The sequence below is a fragment of the Cervus canadensis genome, chromosome 28, assembly GCF_019320065.1.
Source record: "Cervus canadensis isolate Bull #8, Minnesota chromosome 28, ASM1932006v1, whole genome shotgun sequence".
Taxonomy (NCBI): Eukaryota; Metazoa; Chordata; class Mammalia; order Artiodactyla; family Cervidae; genus Cervus; species Cervus canadensis.
This window is the reverse complement of record NC_057413.1, coordinates 49,021,753-49,038,839: the sequence shown is the minus strand read 5'-3', so window position 1 is coordinate 49,038,839 and position 17,087 is coordinate 49,021,753. Positions and strand designations below refer to the sequence as shown.

General features: G+C 52.8%; 1 protein-coding gene across 1 annotated transcript; it reads left to right on the top strand.

Annotated features, from left to right (window-relative positions):
- Positions 1 to 731: 731 nt before the first annotated feature.
- On the top strand, positions 732 to 16,528 carry TCTE1 (t-complex-associated-testis-expressed 1). Its single transcript, XM_043450530.1, has 5 exons — positions 732 to 800; positions 9,687 to 10,062; positions 11,654 to 12,222; positions 14,235 to 14,684; positions 16,228 to 16,528. The coding sequence occupies exons 2-5, from the start codon at positions 9,783 to 9,785 to the stop codon at positions 16,435 to 16,437; spliced, it is 1,509 nt and encodes a 502-aa protein (XP_043306465.1). The 5' UTR covers positions 732 to 800; positions 9,687 to 9,782; the 3' UTR covers positions 16,438 to 16,528.
- Positions 16,529 to 17,087: the final 559 nt, after the last annotated feature.

The following is a 17,087-nucleotide window of genomic DNA, read 5'->3' as shown; positions in this document are numbered from 1 at the left end:
TTGAGGAGTTAACTGGGCTTCTAAGGTGGCGACTTATCCAGGGTAACCCAGCTAGTAAACATTCACAGAACTGAAATTAAGTTCTGCCTCCAGTGAAACTTCCCACCACCCTTGGTGGTTCTTCCCATCTTGAAGGACGATTTCCTTTTCTATGAAAGCTGGTCATTTCACAGAAGCTGGTCATTCCTGGTGTTGGGCTTAGGGCTGTGGAGGCTTGGGGTCTTCTGCCTGGTGCCACTCAGCCTTGCTAACAGCCTGGAGAAAGGCCGAGCTGGCTCCAAAGGGATGCTGCAGCCAGGGGTCAGCCGAGGGCCTCAGGAGAGTTCAAGAACTGCACGTGCCCTTCCATCGCCCTTTTCCGGAAGGGAATGGCCACTGGTGCTTTTCCTGGACCGTCTTCCCACTCGTCATCCCCACCTCCATTTTCACACAAAAGGCCCCCGAGAAGGAAGAGCCCCGTAGCAGTCCAGGCGCCCTGCCCCATCCCCAGCTCCCCGCCTTTCCCCGCAGAAACCCACTGCTCCTAAACATGTCCCCAGGACGCATAAAGCATGTCCCGCGGCCAGAGTTCCCACTGCACTGTCCTCACACAGTGCCTTAGATGGGGACACGTATTTGCATCGATCCTGGGCCAAGGCGCTCGGCGACAACCATCGAAGCCCGGCAGCCCTGCCCTCCACGGCGCACAGCCGAGTAAACCAGCTTGCGGGAGGACGCATGCGCACCCGCCCGCGAAGCCCCGCCCGCTAGCGATGCACGGCGTCCCTAACAACCGGCGTTGCGTGGGGACCTGCGGGAAGGTGAGCGCCCAGGTCTCGGGAGCGGTGAGGCAACCTCTGGAGAGAGAACACCCAGCCCCAGTCTCCCCTAGCGGGCTGAGCTCTCTCTGCCCCCATTCCCCCCACAGGGCACGGGAGCACCCCCCCCAGAGTCAGCCCACCTGGCCGAAGTCTGCAGGTGGCCGCAGCCTTGGCTCCCGTGAGAAGGAAGGGCCGGCCTATACCTATGGGAGGCCCCCACCCCCATATGAAGTTGACCGACCGTGACGCCTTCCTCCCTATGGCCCCTGCAGACTGGCCCAGGGCCTGCGAATCAGGGGAGGGAGGGTCACCCGAGATAGAGAAGGGGAAAGTGGAGTGAGAGTCAGTCATGGGGGAGAGCAGTCCCTAGTGCTGGGGCCTCAGCCTTCCTGGAAAGACCGACCTCTATTCCCAGCTCCTGGGGCTGCAGTCCTTCCTGCAGATCTAGACACTTCTGCCCTCCCTCCCTCCCATGACAAAGCTGGTTATCCTTGGTCACCAAAGAGAAGGAGGGCCCCTTCACCCCAGGCGGGTTGGGGGAGGGACTTGCTGGCCTTTGGAGCTGAGCTTCCCTGGTGGGGTGTCTGAATCAAAGGTAGGGATGAGGGTGGAGTTCTTTTTTAAGACAACAGACCTAAGTGGGCAGTTGGGAGGAAAGCCTGGCCCAGGGGTGTGATAAGTGTGCAGACTGTCTCACCAGCAAAAGACCAGGGTTGCTGGGCTAGAACTCTGTCAGGGAAACTTTTTTGCCCCTCTTTTGTGATTCCACAAACTCTGAATTCCCAAATGGGAATGACTTGCCCTGAGGTGAAGTCTGACACAGTAGGCAGGATAGGGACTGGGGAAATGTAGACAAAAGCCAGGGCCCCCAAGGAACAGCTGACTGAGAAAGCAGGAAGCACCATCAGAGAAGCTGGGGGGGTAAGGGACGTCAAAGCCCAGTGCCCGAGAAGGGATGTCCAAGGCCACAGAGGTCCTCACAGAACCTAAGGAAGGCCTGGCACTTCTTCTCAGTTCAGAGGAAGAGAGGTGAGGACCAGGGATGACGTGAGCAGAAAGGGGAGAGGACTTCCCCTCCCCTAGCATCTTCAACGTTCCCATTTGGGCAGGCAGGTGGAGCCTCTGCCCAAAGTGTTTGGATTCAGCTAAGCACTTGAGAAAGGAGGAGGTCTGAGACGTTTGAGAGGAGGGAAGGTGCGGGAGACTCGAGCACTGAACCCTACGTCTGGGAGGAACATGGAGGGCCCAGTGTGGGCCACGGGGCAGGAGAGCACAGCTCTGCGGTATCTCTTGGGTCCTCTTGGGGCCTCAAAAGCTGAAGTGATCATCAGTTCTGCAGAAAGGCCCTGTGACGGAGCCTGGGCTGTTCAGGTCAGCACCAATGACGGTGACCCCAGGCTCCCACAGGAGAGAGTGGGAAGCCCACTGGAAAAGTACCATGACAACTGAGTCTGGGCAATTTAGGAAGCAATGCCAACATCCCGTGATTTGTCTCTGCTTTTTGTGCAGGGAAGTGAGGGACAGCTTTGGACAGACATTGGTTCAGAGCTCAGCTTCTCCATTTACTGTGATGCTTAGCAAGTTACTTAAGTTCTCTAAGCCGCTGTTTTCCTGTTTGTGAAATGAGGATAGTGTTATAATAACAATATTTGTCAATAAGTCTGAAGATTTCATAGGCTTATATTGGTACAGCATCTAACATCTTTGTCATGATATCTAACACTTACCTTGAGTGTTGGCTCTGGGCCCAAAACAATAGGGAATGTCTCACACACGTTTCCTGGTGGCTCAGACAAAGAGTCTGCCTGCAATGCAGGAGACTCAGGAGACACAGTTTCAGTCCTTAGGTTGGGAATATCCACTGGAGAAGGGCAAGGCAACCCACTCCGGTATTCTTGCCAGGGGAATTCCATGGACAGAGGAGCCTGGTGGGCTATCGTCCACGGGCTTACCAAGAATCAGACATGACTGAGTGACAACACTTTCACTTTAGTGCTTCCCAGGTGGCACTAGTGGTAAAGAACCTGCCTGCCAGTGCAGAAGACACAAGAGATGCAGGTTCAATCCTTGGGTTGGGAAGATCCCTGGAAGAGGAAATGGCAACCCACTCACTCCAGTATTCTTGCCTGGAGAATTCCATGGACAGAGGAGCTTGGCGGGCTACAGTGCATGGGGTTGCAAAGAGTCAGACATGACTGAAGCGACTTAGCACACAAGCATGCGCACACATTAGCTCCTTTAATCCTCTGGATAATCTCATGAAGTAGGAACCCAAGTTACTATCCCATATTACAGATAAAGAGATGGAGGCTTAGTGGGGTTGCATGACTTGCCAGGTTCTCCCAGATGTTAGGGACGGAGTGGAGATTGGACCTCAGGCGGTGTAACTCCTGAATCCTGAGCTGGCTGTTATGCTGCCTCCTCCTGTGCACACACTACTGAGGGCCTGCCGAGCTGCATGTGTGCACACTCAGTCACATCCAACTCTGTGCGACCCCATGGACTGTAGCCCACGAGGCTCCTCTGTCCATGGAATTCTCCAGGCAAGAATACTGGAGTGGGTTACCATGCCCTTCTCCAGGGGATCTTCCTGACCCAGGGATCTAACCTGTGTCTTCTACCTTGGCATGTAGATTCTTTACCACTGAGCCACTTTGGCCTAGAATACAATAAATCGGAGCTATGTATAGACAAGGAGGTGGTTCACGGAACACTTGTCCACCATCAAAAATGAGGACAACCCTGCCCAAACTGGGACATCTCATCCCTTTCTATTGCCTGTGCTTGGGCATGTAGAGAGCAGACCCTAACACTTAACCCTGTGAGCTACGAACTATTTCAGGACCTGGATACTGGGCCTGGAGACACAGCTGGGATTGGGGGAGGGGGAGAAGGACTCACCTTTCCTCAGGGCTTGTGGCAGGGTTGATGTTGGCGACATAGCATGTGAGGCCCCAGGGGTCCATGACCTACAGGTCTCAGGAGATGAAGGGTCACTGGTTGCCCCCACGTGCCCCATCTGGGGGCAGGGTGTGCACAAGAAGCACGCACTCGGGCATTCCCTGGCCGTCCACTGGTTAGAACTCAACCCTTTCACAGCTGTGGCCTGGGTTCAATCCCTTAGTTCCCTCAATCAGGAAACTTAAGAGCCCGTAAGCCCCGCTGTGCAACCACAAAATAAAATTAAATAAATAGCAGCACAGGGTTCACATAGGGATATATACACACATGTACAGACTATTAAGATTTCGTTTCATTAGGGAGGAAATGCGTTTTACTATGACAGGTATTTCTTTTGTCAGGGGCCTGAAATTCCCATTGTGGGGTGCCACGGACCTAGTTGCTCTTCCAGCCTGGGGAGACCCTGACAGCCTGACACATCCTCTCTGCAGTGAAGACAGGATGCCTGCTCCCCTGGGAACAAGAACAGGCTCTTTTCTAGTGGAAGGTGGAAAAGACTGGAAGAGCAGGGCAGTGTGGTTAGGGCAGCCAAGCTCCTGATCTGGCCCCAGCCCTCCGATTTATTTAGGGGCCAGTTATTTCCTGGTCTGGTCTTCAGTTTCTTCATCCATAAAATGGGGTTGAGAAGCCTGCCCTGACTCCACTGTAGAATAAGACTCTAACAAGAGAAACATTCTAAAAGAAGCTTGTAACTTTTTTTTTTTTTTAATATTTATTTGTTTGGCTGCATCCAGTCTTAGTTGCACTCATGGGCTTAGCTGCCCTGCAGCATGTGGGATCCCAGTTCCCTGACCAGGGATCGAACCCATGTCCCCTGCATTGCAGGACATATTCTTAACCACTGTATCAACAGGAAAGTCCCAGAAGCTTGTAACTTTTAAGTGCTGAGCCGATGTACATTGGTGATGCTGTCAGCGAAGAGATGGGAGGTGGGGTTGGAGGCTCGGGTGGTCAGGAGAGGAACAGGCCACCAGAGTTAGACATGAGGAACAGCCAGGCAGCTTCAGGCCATCCTTTGAACTAGTTCATCTACTGATTTGCAATTGTTCCCATAATTTCATTCACAAAACAGTAAGCCTACCCAGATAGTGAGGACCTTTTGGTCACAAAGGAGCAGAAACCCAATTCTTAGCTTCAGCAAGAGAGACTTGCTAGAAGGCCATCAAGTCAGGTCTCAGAACTGAAGGAGGCCGTCAGAGGGCCTTCAGTGATGAGGACTGGGGACGGGAGGTGCGCGGTACCGTCTGTCCTCCCTCTCCTGCTGGTCTCCACCAGGCGGCACGTCCTCCTGCTGCCGCAGACCAGCCTTTCCCATGTGAAGGGAAACAGCTTCCAGCAGCAGGGGATCTGTATCCTTCAAGGACATGTGTCCTGTCTACCTCCACTTGGACAGGTCCCAGGAAGGACTCTGATTGGCTTATATCAGGTGCGCCCCTGAACCAATTGCTCTGACCAATACAGGGTACTCCTATTGGCCAGAATCTATGATCAGAGGGAGGTGGGGCAGCCCAGAACACCAGCTGCTTCCCTGGCAGACCTGACACCGGGTTAGGGATTAGAGAGAAAAAAATGAGTAAGAAAGAGGACTTCCCTGGCGGTCCAGTGGCTAAGACTCCACGCTCCCAATGCAGGGGGCCTGGGTTCCATCCATAGCTGGAGAACTAAGATCCCACATGCCACATGGCGCAGTTAAAAAAAAAAAAATAGAAATAGTCCCCACACCTGGAGGAGCCCACAGTCCATTGTGGGTGTGAGGAGAGGTTCGTTAGTCCATTGAAGCGACACAGGTGCTGGGGATCTGACAAAGGGAAGGGGGAGACAAGAAAAGCCAAAGGCTCCAGGAGGGAAATGGTGCTTGAGTTCAGGCTCAAAATACCAGTGCTGGTCTGCTTCCCCCAGCAGAGACTGCAGGAAAGGCCTTCCAGGCAGAAAGAGTGGCTTGAGCAAAGGCTGGGTGGCACAGATTAGCCTGTTGTGTTCGAGATGCAGAGAGGGGTTTATTTCAAACAGAGCATCCGGCCATGGAGGGCCTTCTGCTCTGAGGAGCCAGGGGCTTACCCAGGGGCCTGCCAGGACAGCTGTGAGAAGGCTGGGTGCTGGATGACACACCCAGGTGCGAGGCAGCTGCAGCTACAATGACAGTGGACGATGAGGCCCTGCGCTGAGGCCAAGCAGGAAGGGACAGGAGGGACTGCGGGGAAGGGAGTCAGAACTGAGGGGACACTGCCGTGACCAGGCGGGGGGTCGGTACTGAAGGAGAGAGGTGAGTCCCCAGCTTCCAGGTTCACACACCTGGATGGCTCCTGATGCCTCTGGCCAAGGTAAGCAGCCAGGAGGAGGAGAGCCTTGGTGGAGGCACGGAGTGCTCTTGGGGGGCAGACTGCGTCTGCAGGAGCCTCTAGGTGGCCAGTGGCTGTGAGTCTGGAGCTCAGAGGAGACAGGGGAGCTGCAGCCCAGCAAGAGGAGGAACAGGGCAGGCAAGGCTCAACCCTGAGGGATGGGCAGAGTCAGAGGAGCCTGTGTTGGAAGCCTTTGGAGAATATCCGAGAGGCCAGGGGAAGAGTTGAGAGAGCGGCAGCCGAGCAGTGATTGAGAAGAACAGGTTTGGGCGCGTGACTTGATACCATCTTTGTAACATTAGTAACTGGCAGGCAAAGAGTTCATCATGCTCATTATCCTTCGAAACATACTCTGTTTTATATTTGATTGATTCTTTTAGGTATATATATATTAAAAAAAAAAAATTTGGAACTAAAAGCCTTCTTAGAAGAATCCTCTGTCTGGTAACAATTTGCTTGCCAAAAATATTTCTGTGATGTTGAGTTTTTTTAAAAAATGAAAGTGAAAACTACCAATCTGATCTTATTATGAGGTTAATATTATCAACACTTGCCTTTAAAATGACATCAGACCTGGGGGTATGGAGGTCTCTGTGAATGTCATGGGACAGTAGGGGCTCTTGTTTATACCAGCCAAGCACGTGGAGCACATGCAGGGCCACTCCTGTCCCCTCCTTCTGAGGCGATGGCTCAGGGCCCTGGACCAGGCCCTGGGCAGGTCATGCAGCGTCCTACCAGAGAAGACTGCGGGCCCCAAACAGCGGCCAGGCAGTTAGGACCAGGCCTGAGGAGCCAGGTCCTAAGACAGTGAGGCATTAGACGGTGAGAACAGGGCCAGCCTGTTCCAGGGAGCACCCCGCTAGGCCTCAGGAGGGGTCCCCCAACATGTGGCTTCCCAGGAGGAAGAAGGGGCCATTGAGCAGGATGGTGAGGCCAGGCAGTTCTGTGAGAGGCCTGGAGAGCCACGCCAGGCTCTGCTCCCAGGCATGGCCCAGAGGCTGTCCTGGGTTGCGTCTGGGACCAAGGGGAATACCGGAATGTGTTAGACCAGAACTGTGGAGGGAGCCCCAGGCGTCCAGACGCGGAGCTGGCGGGAGCAGAGCTGGCCTGTTGTCCCTACCCTCCTCCTCTGGCCCAGACTGCCAGCCCTCCACCCCCACCCCGTCCTGTCCAGACCCGAACATCACCACCACCTTGCCCTCACGTGTCCCCTGGAGGAAGGGAAGCACCTCACTCAGAGACACCATCTCAGGTTAGTACTCAGAAGCAGGTCTCTAGGGCTTTCCCTCTCCAGCCCAAACCCCTGTCCCTCAGAATGCCTCCATCCTCCACACACCCACTCTGGTACTCCTGCCAAATACTTTTTAAAATGTTTATTTATTCAGAACACGGTACCTTCGTTGCCTCCTGCAGGATCTTGCATTGCGGCACATGGAGACTGGTTTTTTGTGGTTGCCTGGGCTTAATTGCTCCAGAGCACTTGGGATCTTAGTTCCCTGACCAGGGATCAAACCCGTGTCCCCTGCATTGCAAGGCGGATTCTTAACCACTGGACCACTAGGGAAATCCCACTCTTGTCAAATACTATGAATATGATCCAAGTATTATCTCAGGGGAATCTCCACAAAGCCTGCATAGGAAGATATTACTGTGCCCTTTGACAGATAAGGAAACTGGCACTCAGACCAAGTAACTTGGCCAAGGTCACACAGCAAGTGCCTGGCAGAGCCAGAAATGCAAAGTCATCTGGGGCCTCCGAGCAACATCCCCTCCCAGCCATACCCTCGGAGGGACCATGAGTCAAAAAGGCCAGCTGCTTGTCCCACAATGCATGGACCCAATCTGTTTGTCAATTTGCATTTGATTTGCATAAGTGTGTCACCAAAATACATAGATATCTTCCTTACACTGCCCCCTCCTGCCTCCCTCTCTCTCTCTCTCTCTCTCTCTCCCCCTCACACACACACACACACACACACATTCACACAGCCAGGCTCTTCCTCCTTGAGATGCCTGGAGGACTGGGGAGCACCATCTGGTCCCCTCCATCTGCCAAGGACACCTTTGCTGGTTTCACAGTGTTCCTGCCCACCGGCCACGACCCAGTGCATGGAGTCGGGGAGCAAACCTAGAGCGGGAGCTCCGTGCTGGGCTGAGCAGACCCTGTTCTTCCCGAGGTCCTGGGGGTGGGGGGGACACTGCAGCATGGGTGCAGGAAAGGACAAACGGGGTGACGGCGCGCCCGGATACACCCTCTGTCTTCAGCCCCAGATTTAGCTGCCTTGTAGCCTCCCACACTTTCCCACTGCCGCTTGTCTGGAATGCCCGGAGCCTGGGAGAAATAGGAAGACTGGGATGGGGAGATTGAGGGAGGGGCAAGCTAAAGCCCACTGAGGGAGGAGGAGAAGGTGCTGAGGCCCTGGGCAGGGTATGGGTCCGGTTTCCCTAGCCTTCCCTTCTGGCCTGCACTGCCTAAAACGGGAGCCACTAGCCACCAGATTTTGAAGGTTTAAATGCATATACCTAATAATTATATAGATAATAATTTTTATATTGATTACATGTTTAAATATTTTGGACATACTGGGTTAAACATAAAGTTAATTTCACTTGTTTTCTCTTTCCTTTCTTAATGTCTATAGGAGAAATTTTTAAATAGTAAATGTGGCTTGCATTTTGGCAGCCATTCTATTTCTATTTCTATACTTCAGTTGGCCAGTACTGTGCTTCATCCCTTCCTCCTGGTTAGGCAGTTGTTTTTCTGTAAAATGCTTAGTGGCAGGGAGCTGTTTTAAACTAAATGTTTATCATACCTCAGCCTTTTGGCTGAACTTGACAGACTGAGTTGTTGTTGTTGTTATTTATGTACCAGTTTTTGGCTGTATGGGGTCTTTGTTTCTGTACGGGGTCTTTGGGGCTTTCTCTAGCTGTGGAGAGTGGAGACATGGGCTTAGCTGCCCTGTGGAATGTGGGATCTCCCTAACCAGGGATGGAACCCATATCCCCTGCACTGGCAGGCAGATTCTTAACCACGAGACCACCAAGAAAGTCCCAATAGGCTGAGTTTTAATCCACCTTTGTTATATATAAGCTGTGTGACTTTAGGCAACTCAGTTAACCTCTCTGAGCTTCAGTTTCACATCAGAAAAAAAATTAGCCCATCAGCGCCTATCTCAAAAAGGCTTCTGTGAGAATCAAATGAGCTGATATGCATAAAAAAACTAAAAAAAGGGACATCATGCAGCAATTGCTCGTAATTACCGCGTAGCTATTATTGTCTGAAATGTGGCTCTGCCGCTTGCTACAGCCTCATGTGTCACGGAAAGCTGTGCCTCTTCGGATGCATTATTTTAGTCACTCTTCCCAATCATATTATTGGTAACTGCTATCCTCATTTCACAGGGGAAGCATCTGAAACCCAAAAAGCTTCAATAACCGGCCTAAGGCCACCCAGCTGGTGGGCTTTGCACCTGGACCTGCTCTAGTCCAGAGACTGGCCCTTCAGAACCACCCCGTGCTATGTCTGTTGGTAAATGCCCACCGAAACCCTCCAAAATAACAGCTCTCCCTGCTCCTCTTTCTCCAGGTTCCCGCCAGCACCCAAGATCTGCCTGTCTGAGAAGCTCTCCGTCACGTGCCCATCACCAAGGGGCCACCTGGCCCTGTGTTGCCAACCCCCAGCATGCAGGAGACCCAGACAACAGAGTCGCCGTCAATCCCCAGCCGGTCCTCAACCTCCACCCAGGACCGGTCTTCCGCTGTGGGCCAAACTTCGAGCACAGGCCCACAGCCCTCAAAGCCCACCCCAGTTATCCCCCCGCTGGTGAAGTCCACGGGCCCAAGCTCTGGGTCTGGGGTCCGGCGGATGCGCAGGATCATCGCTGAGGACGCTGAGTGGTCACTGGCCATTGTGCCCCTCCTCACAGAGCTCTGCATTCAGCACATTGTCAAGAACTTCCAGAGTGAGTCTGTTCCCTCCTCACTTGGGAGAGAGAAGGCTAGGAGTGGGGCAGGGTGGGAGGGGACTGCCTGGAGGCCAGGCCTCAGAGCTGGGTCTGGGGGCAGCCCCTGCCGTCTCCTACAGCATCCTCTTGTCTTGTTCAGCCCCTCGGTCATGTCTGACTCTTTGCAAACCGGTGGACTGCAGCATGCCAGGTTTCCCTGTCCTTCACCATCTCCCAGAGCTTGCTCAAACTCATGTCCATCGAGTTGGTGAAGCGATCCAACCATCTCACCCTCTATCATCTCCTTCTCCTGCCTTCAATCTTTCCCAGCATCAGGGTCTTTTCTAATGAGTCAGCTCTTTGCATCAGGTGGCCAAAGTATTGGAGCTTCAGCTTCAGCATCAGTCCTTCCAATGAATATTCAGAACTGATTTCCTTTAGGAAAATGTCCTCATCCCCACTCACCTCCTCCCTTACCCCCTACCCTGAGGCCAAGTCAGTTTCTCCAGCCATCCCCACTTCCAGGCCCCACCACACACCTCCCTCATCCCACACTGTGCCCTCTATATCTAGGCCTGCTCCTTACTTTTCCGACTCTCTCCAACAAAGCCTGGCCCAAACCACATCTACCTCCTCCTCTAGAAAGCCCTCCCTGGTTGACCATCCTCCACTCGCTTGGAGTCTTCTATGGGCATGTATAGATCCTTGGTTTGTCGTGTACTTTAGTCTCTGTTAATGTTCATCCTTTTCAAAGATGAGTCGCCAACCTCTCCTACCAGACGGGGAGCTCTCTGAGGACAGGGCCATCATGTTATCTACAGCACCTGTCACCACCAGGCCTACAATATATTCATGTGGCTTGTTTACAGTCTGCCTCCACTAGTAAGATGGAGCACCTCCCTCTGTTTTATTCACTCTTGTATCCTCAGCACTTAGGATGCAAGGATAGTACGTGGTACGTAGTGTGTGTGTGTGTGCTCAGTCACTTCAGTCGTGTCTGACTCCTTGTGACCCTATGGACTGTTGCACTCCAGGCTCCTCTGTCCGTGGGGTTCTCCAGGCAAGAATGCTGGAGTGGGTTGCCACGCCCTCCTCCAAGGAATCTTCCTGACCCTGGAATCAAACCCACATCTCTGCCTCTTTTATGTCTCCTCCTGCATTGGCAGGCAGGTTCTTTATCACTAGCATCAACTGGGAAGCCTGTGGTACATAGTAGGTGCTCAAAGAAAAAAAAAGTTTTTGTTTTGAAATGAATGAATCAAATCACATTGGGAGCCTCTGAAGTCAGAAATTACCTCCTCTACTAGATTAAGGGAAAACTGAGGGCTGGACCTGGGATTCTGTCTCAGACAGAGAGCTCCCTGAGACCAGATGGTAAGATGTCCACCTTCAACCAGGACCACCCCAGAGTCAGGAATGGTGTGTCCCTCCTCAGATCGAGCCTCCCTGAGAATGAAGGCTATCTCTTCTCACAGACTGGGGCTCTCTGAAGGCAGAGGAGGGTCTTCCCCTTTCCTGGGTGCCCCCAGACAGACAGGCTGAGCCCAGGGTACCACAGTGCAGTGTCCCCAACACTGTGCCTCCTATTTGCCTATTCTTGCTCCCAAAGACAACCCCATCCTGAAGCAGCTGCTCCCAGAGCATCAGAAGAAGGTCCTGAGCCACCTGTCTCCTGACCTGCCGCTGGCTGTGACCGCCAACCTGATCGATGATGAGAGCTACTGGCGCCGCTGCTGCACGCAGCGGTGGCCCGTGTGCCACGTGGACAATCACGGCGGCAGCTGGAAGCGCATGTTCTTTGAGCTGCACCTGGAGAACTTGCTGAAACACTTCATCCCGAACACCACCGACCCCGCGGTGATCCTCAGCCTACTGCCACTCTGCAGGAACTACGTGCGCGCCCTCCGGGTGGATCAGTTCCTTCCGCCCGTGCAGCTCCCAGCCGCGCCCCGTGGCGGGGATCAATCCGATTCCGGCAGCGAAGGGGAGATGGAGGAACCGGCCATGGACCACTACCAACTGGACGACCTGGTGGCTGGCCTGAGCCATCTGGAGGAGCTGGACCTGGTATACGGTGTCAAGGACTGTGGCATGAACTTCGAGTGGAACCTCTTCCTCTTCACCTACCGCGACTGCCACTCCCTGGCAGCCACCGTCAAGGCCTGCCACACCCTCAAGGTATCACCTACTCCCAGCCTCCCCCCACCTCCCATTCTCAGCGTCTCTCTGAGTCCCTCTCCCCTTCCCCTCCTCCTCCATCACCGCCTTCTTGCTCCTATTTCCTTCTCGCTCCTTGACCAAGTGTCCTTGGTGGCCCTGGACCAAACTGGGTTCTGGGAATGCAGAAACGCACACGGTTCTGCCCGGCCCATTCACCAGCTATTTATCCAACAGTCAACTGCACCCCGGGCCCTGTCCTAGGTGCTGAAGATTCCACAATGAGCACAATTAGACCATATGTGCTCTCCAGCTGACAATCTGGTGGGGATAAAAGGCACTAATCAGCAATCATATAAATGCGAAATTGCAACTCAAATAGGGTTGCCAGATTTACCAATAAAAATACGGGGTGTCCAGTTAAATCTGAATTTCAGATACACAACGAATTTTCTTTTCTTTCTTTTTTTTTTTTTTAGGTTAAGTATGTCCCAAATATTCTGGTTGGAAGAAGGAGAGCATGCCAAGAATCAGAGGGGGAGGAAAAGGAGGACATGGCATTGTGTCACAGAGCCTATGGAGGGAGGCATTTCAAGATGAGGGATGAGCAGCAGTGGGGTGGGGTGGAGCTAAGGACTGGATGTAGCAAACTTTGAGGTCACTGAGGGGAAGCTATGTCAGTGGAGTGTCAGGAGCAGAGTCCAGATCAGAGGTGTTTGTGGAGAGAGTGAGAAGTGAGGAGACAGATCAGCTTTTTCAAGAACTTGGCTGTGAAAGGAGAGAAAGGTAGAGCAGTAACAGATGAGGGTTTTGGGTTTTTCCTTAAGAAGAAACTTGCATGTGTTTAAAACCAATGTATAAAAACAAAAACAAATGGATCCTAATCAAATGCATAAGCTTTTGCACAGCAAAGGAAACCATGAAACAAAGAACCTTCAGACTGGGAAAAAATATTTGCAAACAATGCAACAGACAAGGGCTTAATTTCCATAACATACAAGCAGCTTATACAACTCAATAACAACAACAAAACAACCCAATCCAAAAATGTCCAGAAGACCTAGACGTTTCTCCAAAGATGGCCAACAGGCACATGAAAAGATGCTCAACTTAGCTAATTGTTAGAGAAGTGCAAATCAAAACTAGAATGGGGTATCACCTCACAAAAGTCTAGGAGAGTGCAGGGAAGGGCTGACTCATCCAAAAGACCTGGATTCAAAACCTGCCTCCATGGCTTAATCACCGTGTGACTATGGGCAAATGACGTTTCTGCTCAAAGCCTCCATTTCTCCTGTAAAATGCAGAGAACTTGTTCGATCTCACTAGGATGCCGGGGGTTAGAGATCACGGCTATGGAATGCTGCAGCAGCATGCCCAGCATGTAGTCATTACTCAATAAGGGGTAGTCCTTTCCCTACCAGTTGCCACCAGTTCTGCATCACTGTCATGCTGGGTAGACCTGCCCTGCCCAAAAGTCAGCCAGGTGGTTGAATCCTTTATCCCTTACTGCTCCGCCTCTCTCCCCCTTCCCAGCCAAGTTCTTCTCTCTCTCTCTCTCTTTAATATTTATTTATTTATTTGGATGGGTCCATATGCAGCATGGGCTTCCCTGATGACTCAAGCAGTAAAGAATCCTGCAATGCAGGAGATGCAGGAGATGTGGGTTTGATCCCTAGATTAGGAGAATCCTCTGGAGGAGGGCATGGCAACCCACTCCAGTATTCTTGCCTGGAGAATCCCACAAAGAAGCCTGGCGGGGTACCAGTCATAGGGTCGCAAAGAGTTGGATACAACTGAAGGGACTGAGCCACAGATGCACAGCTGCAGCATGCGGGATCTTCTATCTTTATTGCAGCATGTGGGATCCACCTCCCATACCAGGGATCTCATCTGAGCCCCCTGCACTGGGAGCTCGGAACCCCAGCCACCGGATAGCCAGGTTCTTGAAAGAACAGAATCTCGGGCGTTCCTGGCGGTCCCTCTTCTACCTGGGGGAGGTATGTAGGCAGGCACATTCTTCCTGCTGTCCACAGATCTTCAGACTGACCCGAAGCAAGGTGGATGACGACAAGGCACGCATCCTAATCCGCAGCCTTCTGGACCACCCGGCCCTGGAGGAGCTGGACCTGTCGCACAACCTCATCGGGGACCGGGGCGCGCGCGCCGCCGCCAAGCTGCTGAGCCACAGCCGCCTGCGCGTGCTCAACCTCGCCAACAACCAGGTGCGCGCGCCCGGCGCCCATTCGCTGGCTCACGCCCTGGGGCACAACGGCAACCTCATCTCCCTCAACCTGCGCCTCAACTGCATCGAGGATGAGGGCGGCCAGGCGCTCGCCCACGCCCTGCATACCAACAAGTGCCTCACCACGCTGCACCTCGGGGGCAACGAGCTGTCCGAGCCCACCGCCACCCTTCTGTCCCAAGTGCTCACCATCAACACCACGCTCACCAGCATCAACCTGTCCTGCAACCACATCGGGCTGGTGAGCCAGGCTTCTGGGGCGCGCAGGGCCAAGGGGAAGCCCTGGGGCCTTGGGCGGAGGGCTTGGAATCTGACTGCTGCCGTACTTACCGGGAAATTGTTAGGGCCACAGCCTTTCCCCAGTTCTCACCCCAGCTCTGCCATTTAGCACTTGGTTAAATTTACTTAACCTTTTGGGACCTCCATTTCCCCATCTGTAAAATGCAAATAGTAATAGCATCTACCTCTAAGTGTTGTTAATGGGCGGATTAAACGAGTTATAATTGTAAAGAAGTTAACCATTGCAGATACTGGCTGGGTCCTCAGTATTTACTAGCTGTTGCTACTACTTGGGATTCTATACTATCCTAGGCACCCAGTATCCGTTAGTTTTTCTTAACCCTCAACTTATCTAGTAAAATAGCCCCACTTTATAGATGGACAATAGTCTCAGAGAGGTTAGTGAGTTGCCTGAGAGCATCCAGTCAGGTTGAAAGCCTGGGTCCTTCCCAACAGACAGTGTCTTTCAAATCTTGACCAAGTCTCAGAGTAAGAAATGCAATTTGCATGAGCACCTAGTGAACTCATACATCAACATAACATAATTGAAATTTAACTTGCACTGCTTGTGATATATGCTGATGTTTTCCTGTATGATGTCTGCTACCTCATTTTTTAAAGATGCTTCAGTGACCCATTGAGTTGACTTTGCAACATACTGTTGGGTCACAACCACAGAAAACCAGCATTCTGCCTCCCAACAGGAAATTTTTCTTACTGGGCGAGGGCCACCCAACCCAGAAGGGGCTGGAACTATGAGGCCGAGAGAAGAAGGCCCTCCAGGCACTCCAGTTAGGGCCCTGCACCCTCTACCAAGCCTCCCCAGAGGACAGTCTGGCTCACAGACACTGACTCCAGAGAGAGTGCTCTTGGCTACAAGTAACAGAAAGCTTCAATGGGAAATGGCTTAAACAAGAGAAATGTTCACGGTGTCCCATAATCAGAAGTCCTGGAGAAAGGGGTTCTGGGGTTGGGGAGTTCCTTGGCTCAGTGCTTCTGAGGTACCTCGGCTCTGCCTACCCAGCCCCACGGCCCCGTTGTCTCTTGTGTGACTCTCATGGGCCCAAGATGGCGGCTGTACTTCCCACAGGGCTACGCTCAGAGGCAGGCAAAAAGGAGACCACTCCTCTCTTCTTTTCTTTTACGAGAAAAAACTTCCCACATGCCACTCCCTCCAAACTTCTTCCTTATATCTCACGAGCCAGATTGGTCTCACGTGCTCGTGGCTGAACCAGAAGAATGGAGTCATCGTCACTGATACAGCACCATGTTTTTCAAACCATTGGGGTTGAAAAGTCCATGTAGTGAATTTCAAGCACCACTTTTCTCAGGGAATAAGATGGAACAGAACAGAAAACGCTACACAAAGTAGGAACTGTGTTGTGAAGTTGTTGTTCCCATCACGTCTGTATATCAGTATGTGTACATGTGCACACATCCACCCATGTCTGTGTGGTCCTGGGTCGTGGTGGAAAGTGACCCTTTCCCTTGTGTTCCTGACCCAGGATGGCGGGAAGCAGCTCCTGGAAGGCATGTCAGACAACAAGACCCTCCTGGAGTTTGATTTGCGCCTGTCAGACATCGCCCAGGAAAGCGAGTACCTCATCGGCCAGGCCCTCTGTGCCAACCGTGAAGCAGCCCGCCAGCGGGCCCTGAATCCCAGCCACTTCATGTCCCCAGTCACTGCCAAGGGCCCTGAGAATCCTGTGGGATAAGATGGGAACAGGGCTGGGGCGGTGGCCAGACCTAGGTCACTGCCCCAACCCCAGCCCTCATTTCATGCCCCTGCCATGCCTGCTCTTGAGAGTCACCCTGGTCCCGAGGGAGGGGGAGGTGAGACCAAGACTATCCTGGGGGTGAGTGACTGAGGTTCTGCAGGGATCTGTGAGGAGAGGAAAGAGCATGGGATAGAGGTAGGAAGTGGGACTTAGCCCTGGTACCTAGGGAGAGGATATGAACGGACTCACTGAAATGACTGACTTCTCCCAAGAATACGGAAAGCCGACCCTGAGACTGTGAGGCCCAGACTCTCCCACAGGGGCCACCCATCTCCCCAACCACCCTCCTCCCCACCGTTGTTCTCTCTACCAAACAGATCCTTGACCTCTTGACCTTCAAATACACTCACACTCTCTCCTCCACCCCAGGTTTCAGCAGAGCTCTGCCTGGCTCTTCCACCCTCACCACTGCAGATGCCACCTCCCTCTTACTTGACTCTGCTTAAGTCTTCCAGTTCTGCAGGTCATGCCAGCCCTAGTCCACCCCACCCCCAACCTGGGCAGGAGGAAACAGAGGTGACGGGAGGGGCTCAGACCCAGCGGCCTCCCCAAAGAGTTGCTCACAGGACTGGGAGATGGTGAGAGAG